The 6,000-nt window shown below is 53.8% G+C and overlaps 1 protein-coding gene across 1 annotated transcript in view; it reads right to left on the bottom strand.

Moving 5' to 3' along the window:
- Positions 1-5,716, bottom strand: part of NID1 (nidogen 1) — a 75,607-nt gene extending 69,891 nt beyond the window's left edge. The window contains exon 1 of the mRNA XM_062210656.1: positions 5,451-5,716. Within this exon, the coding sequence (XP_062066640.1) occupies positions 5,451-5,654 (204 nt within the window). The 5' untranslated portion in view covers positions 5,655-5,716. The remainder of the gene's footprint in view (positions 1-5,450) is intronic.
- Positions 5,717-6,000: the final 284 nt, after the last annotated feature.

Below are 6,000 nucleotides of genomic sequence, written 5' to 3' on the forward strand. Positions count from 1 at the left end.
AAAAACTATTGAACACCCACAAACACTTGTGTTTATAATTTTTATTTGCTTATTTTTACTTGAGGTGGGGGTATGAGAAAGAGAGACAGACAAACACCTCCCCTGTTCTGGTTCACTCCCCAAATGCCCAGGAGCTGGGAACTCCATCCTGATCTCCCACACAAGTGGCAGGGACCTGATTACTTGAGCCATCACTGCTGAATCCCAAAGTGCATTAGCAGGAAGCTGGAATCTGGACCAAAGCCAATCTAGACACAGGCATTTCGATGTGGGATGTGGATGTCCCAAGTGGCATCTTAACCACTGTGCCAAATGCTTGCCTTGCTTTGGTTTATGAAGGTCATCTCAATCAATATCGATCATATGAGAAATTAAAGCTGAGAAACACTGAGACATTCATATTTAAATAATTCAGGGGCCAGTACTGTGGCATAGCAGGTAAAGCCACCACTTGCAGTGCCTGCATCCCATATGGGTGCTGGTTCAAATACTGGCTGCTCCACTTCCCATCCAGCTCTCTGTTGTGGCCTGGGAAAGCAGTGGAGGATGGCTCAAGTCCTTGGGCCCTTGCACCCAAGTAGGAGACCTGGAAGAAGCTCCAGGCTCCTGGCTTCAGATCAGCACAGCTCCAACTATTGTAGACAATTGGGGAATGAAGCAGCAGATGGAAGGCCTCTCTCTCTCTCTGCCTCTTTTTCTCTCTGTAACTCTGACTTTCAAATAAAATAAATCTTTAAAAAAAAACCAATTCATTACATGATAACATAAATGACTATTTTAATGAAAATAACTATTTATCAAACTAAAAACATTTAGGGAAAGAAAAGAAATGCCACTGTTATACATTTTGGCAAATCAATGTAGTGTCTGGCTTACTGGAAGACTGCTAGACTCTATCTGCTTCTATATTCAACCTGTTATGATAAGCATCACACATCACATAGCTTTGGGTGAATTCCACTGTGTTATGTGTGAGAGCATGGGAGTCTAAAACAAAAACATGGTATTTAGGAAAAAAGAGTTCTGACCTTGTCGATTCCTTGCAAAAGGTTTTAGGACACCCAGGGACCACACTGAGAACTGTCTTGTTAGAGCGTTAGCGTAGTGTCTTCCAGGGCCCCAAATCTGGCTGTTTGTTTAACTCTCCTGTTTCCCCTTGTAAACCAGTGTCTCAAGGCTTCTGCTTTCCTCCCAAGCCTGAATGTTCTGTTTACTCAAGGGTCTACTGGCTACACAGCATCCCCAATTTCTGGTCCCCTTGTTGGTCCCCAATGTCAGTGTCACATCTTGGCTCACGCCCTTTCACTTCAGTCTCCCAGTCACCCCAATGCTGCCTGCCTTCTCCTTGATGTCCCATGTGTGACCACACAGAAATCCTGTGAATCATCTCAGATCACCTGTCAGCTCCATCCACTTCTCTCCTTGCCCCCTTTCTGAAGGCCCCCATTGCCTTGCATCTGGGCAAAGCAGTAACTTATGGGACTGGCTTCCCTGCTTCCAAACGCCCCCTTGTCCCTTTGTTCATACCATCTTGCAAACTAGAGTTACCTTACTAAAGATGGGAAGGCTTTGTGAGCAGCTACACCACCAGCCGCCAACCTCCTGGCCATCTTTCAGGACCTTCCAGGTGGCACATTGCATCATTTGGATCCAATTCTCCAATGTACCCTGACTCATCCCTGTTGTCACCATGGGTGGGGTGACATGCCTCACCACTGACTGAGCTTGGCCGTACAACTTGCTTTAGTCCATGAGACAGTAGTAGATAGGACCCCAGCAGAGACTTGAGAAGCATCGAGGTCTTTCTGCCGGCTTCCTGGGCCTTTGGTGTCTCCCTGGGAAGGACACAGGCCCTCTAACACAGGGCCATCCAGTGGAAATTTTAGTAGCGATGGAAATGTTCTAGAGCAGCATTGTTCTATACAGTAGCCATGAGCCACATGGCATTCCTGAGCACGTGATATGTGGCTAGTGTGAGTGAAAGCCTGAAAATTCCTTATTACTTAACTGCAATTATTTAAATTAAGGTAGCTAAGCTTGGCTAGTGGCTACTGAATCAGAAGGAACAGCTATAGAGGATGAGTGCCCTGTGCAGCAGACCCAAATCATCCTAACTGTCCCAGGATGGTCACCTTGGATCAGTCCACCACCAGCTGTTCCCAGAAAGGACAGCAGTCAGTGATTAGTGTCATATGCCACTGAGGTTTCCAGGTTGGTTGTTACATGGCACAATCTAACTACACATTCTATCTTCTGACCCCATCTGCCTACTTGGACAGAAACCTCCTGTTCCAAGAGAGACCCTCACTCCAGTCAGATCAGATTCCTCACTTTCCCAGCACATGCCACGCCTATTCCCACCCTCAGGCATTTGTTCCTGAGGTTCTTTCCACCTGGAATGGTCTGTCCTTCTCCTCTGTGCCTACTCAAAAGGACCTGCCTTTGAAGTCTTAAGTGTTATCTCTCTACTACTTCTCTCACTACTCTGGCTCCCAACAACTCTGCATGTCTATTACCACGTGTTAGCCTGGATGCTTCAAAGAGCTAGGAGTCAGACACAGGCTGGGCTTGATTTCCAAGCTTTGGCATTTAACTGGTGGTACACACCTGCGCATCCCATAGTGGGATGGAGATAATTTATCTGAAAAGAGATGGGAGGGGGTGTTTTGAGGATTAAACACCAGACACAGGCAGGTCTACTCCATGAGTAACTTTTCTTTCTTGCTGGGTGTGCCTTTCATTCTCCCAATGGCCCGACTGCACAGACCACCCAGTGCTTACCCACATTCCCTAGCAATGCTCCTTCTCTCACAGGGTCACATGAGGGTTTCCATCAGCTCAAAACAGCATCTACAGGGCTACAGGTAGGGGTGGACACTGAGCTGTGAGCAGATGGCCCTTCACCCCCTCAGGAGTGCAGCCCTCAATTGTTAGCCTTCTTTGAAGATGGCTTCCAGCACAAACAAAAACAAACAGAAAACTACCTCACCTCAGGGCACATCTCCACCCAGGGGAGTCCTTATCCAGTGACTCACTAATCCACCCCAGGGCTCAGGGGCCCAGCCTTCTCACACTGACTTGAGATAGCTACAGAGCTCCCCCGGGTGGCTGAGTTCTTTGCTGGGACTGCACTGTACCTGGCTTTCTCCCTTTGCTCAGTGTTTCAGTTCTCTCCTTTCCACAGGTGCAGATCTGGCACGCTCACCCTAATGAAGTAACCTGCTGCTCATCTCCAGCTCAGAGTCAGCTTCCTGGGGAACCCAACCTGCAGCACAAATCCAAAGCCCAAGGGAACCTCTGGGATTCCTGAATGCAAATTAAATCTAAATAGGCTGGAAGAGTGCTTTCAAAGAACTCTTTTGGTAGGGACAGGTTTTCTGGGTCTTTATATTATAGTGTGGCTAGCTGATGCCACAGGGAGTGGGCAGCAGGTCCCAAATTAACAAAGGGTCCAAAGATCTCCATAGTGGTTCAGAAAAGAATTTCATGGATCTGTTAACCAGGATGCTAAAAGGATTTTTTGCTAAAGATTTATTTTATTTGAAAATCAGAGTTAGAGAAAAAAGGAGCGACACAGGGAGAGATCTTCCATCTGCTGGTCGACTCCCCAAGTGACCACCAGGGCCAGGGCTGAGCCAGATGGAAACAAGAAACTTCATGTGGGTCTCCCAAGTAAGAGGCAGGGGCCCAAGTACTTGGGCTATCTACCACTGCTTTTCCCAGGCCATTAGCAGGGAGCTGGATCCGATTTGGAGCAGCCAGGACTCAAACCAGGACCAAAGGGGATACCGGCACTGGCTTTACCAGCTATGTCACAGTAGCAGCCCCAGAAATATAATGTTTTAATACTCACCATTTAGCATTTCCTTCGGTTATGAATGTAGGCAACAAACCAATCCAGCAGCAAGTCTTGGTTTTGTCGCTAACACAACTCACGGGTATTTCGGTATCACACTACACTTGCTGAGTGGTTTCTGAATTTCTCAGTCCTCATGATCTTCAACAGTTACCTGATCCACTGCTGGACCCACTGCTACACCCTGTTACTCAATGTGGTGGACAGGGAGCATACCTAGTACTCATTTGTGTTTGGAAAAAAAAAAAAGACACAGAGAGACTCCCATCAGCTGGTTCACTCTCCAAAGGTTAGCAGCTGCTGCCAGGAGCTAGGAACTCAATGCAAGAACACAATTCCTTGAGCCATCACAGCTGCCACCCAGGGTCTGCCTTAGCAGAAGGACGGAGTCAGGAACCCGGCTGGATGGAATCCAGACACTCCCATATGGGACATGGGTGTCCTAACTAATACCTTTTATCTGCTAAGCCAAAGCCTGCACCTTTTAACATTTCGATTGGGTTTTCCATACATCTGGTTTCCTTGGCAATCTTGTGGATTTCATTTTGTACATTCAAAAGCGTTATGGTGAAAGAGGGTCTTCAGGCTTCATCAGGCTGTCCAAAGGGGGCCAGGGCTCTTTGTGGGTGCTAAGTGGAGGGCTCCAGTGAATGCTGTTCCAGAGTCGCCGGCCAGGCCTGCCGGGAGCACAGCCATCTCTCTGGCAGTGTGGTCTGCCCACCCCCACCCCCCGCACCAGGCACTGCTGGAATGCTCGCAGCCCTTATATGAAAGCCACATGGCAGCGGGGGCAGGAGGGGAGGGGGGGAAGCAGTACTGATGGATTTCACCAAGGTGACAGCGCCCCCAGGTAGGCCAGGTCTACCAAGGCTCCAGAGAGCTAAAGGTCACCTGACCCCGCTCCTCACTCATCTGCTCTCCCCTCTCCCCATGGTGACAAGGCTCAGCCACAGGAAATTGGATCCCTAGGGCGCCCTGCATTCCCGGCCCTGAACTCTGGACTCTGGGTCCAGACCGACTGGAGAACAGAATCACTGCCAAGATATATCCGGCGTGTTCACTCCCACGCGCGCGCGCGCACAAAAGCACACAGCAGCTCTGGCCCTCCCTCCTGGCCCGGGACCCGCAGGGGTCCCCAACTCCGGCCCTTCTCCTACGGACCGCCTGCACTGGTCCCACTCCAGCTGGGCCGGGTCCTGGCCCCAAATGCGCGGGACAAAGGCGAGGCGGGGACCGACTTCCCGGCAGCGATGCAGCCCACAGTTGCAGGGGAGGACACTCCGCCCGGGGTCCGGGGCGCCCGGGACCCAGAGTCGGGGCGGGGCGCGCGCGGGGCCCAGCACACCCGGAGAGTGACCCCCTCGATGACAGCGGCCGCGCGCTGCGGAGCCCTCGGCAGGAGCCTTGCGGGCGCGGAGACCCCGCGCCGCGCCCTGGGCGCGGGCTGCCAGCGCTCCGCGGTCCCGCCCGCAACGCCCACGTCCGTCCGGCTCCGCTGGCGCCCCCGGCGGGCCCCGCCTTCCTTCCCACGCCGACCTGCCCCCCGCGGCCGCCCTCCAGCGACCCCACACCGCCCGCCCCGGCTCGCACTCACGTAGACCGAGTCGAGATCGGCTCTGTCGTAGAAGTGCAGCGCCCCGCTCAGCTCCAGGGCAGGGGAGACGACGTCGTCCCCGTCCTCCAGCTCCAGGTCCCCCTGCCCCGGCCCGAAGGGGAAGAGCTCCTGGCGGCTCAGGCAGCCCCCAGGCCCCGCCAGCAGCAGCTGCAGCAGCAGCGCCCGCATCCACGCAGCCCGCATGCTGCCCAACGGCGACCCCGCAGACTCAGCGCTCTGCGGCCGGCGGGCGGGCGCGGAAGACCCAGATGTAACCGGACGCCCCGCGGCAGCCCCTCCACGCCTCCGCCTCCCGACGTCCCCACCCCGGGAACGAGGGGAGGGGAGCCAGCCGAGGGGAGATGGGGAGGGCCCCGCCCCGTGCACCCGCGCAACGCGGAGCGGCCCAATGGCCGCGAGGGGGAGGGCGAGGGGCGACCCCGAAGTCCGCACAGCCGCGGCCGGGGCGGGGGTGGGGGAGTGGGCGTCCGAGCGCGCGACGCCGCAGCCCACCCGCTTCCCACAGCGCCGCGCCGCCCGCAGAGGGAGC

This window comes from Lepus europaeus, chromosome 14 (genome assembly GCF_033115175.1).
Source record: "Lepus europaeus isolate LE1 chromosome 14, mLepTim1.pri, whole genome shotgun sequence".
Classification (NCBI taxonomy): domain Eukaryota; kingdom Metazoa; phylum Chordata; class Mammalia; order Lagomorpha; family Leporidae; genus Lepus; species Lepus europaeus.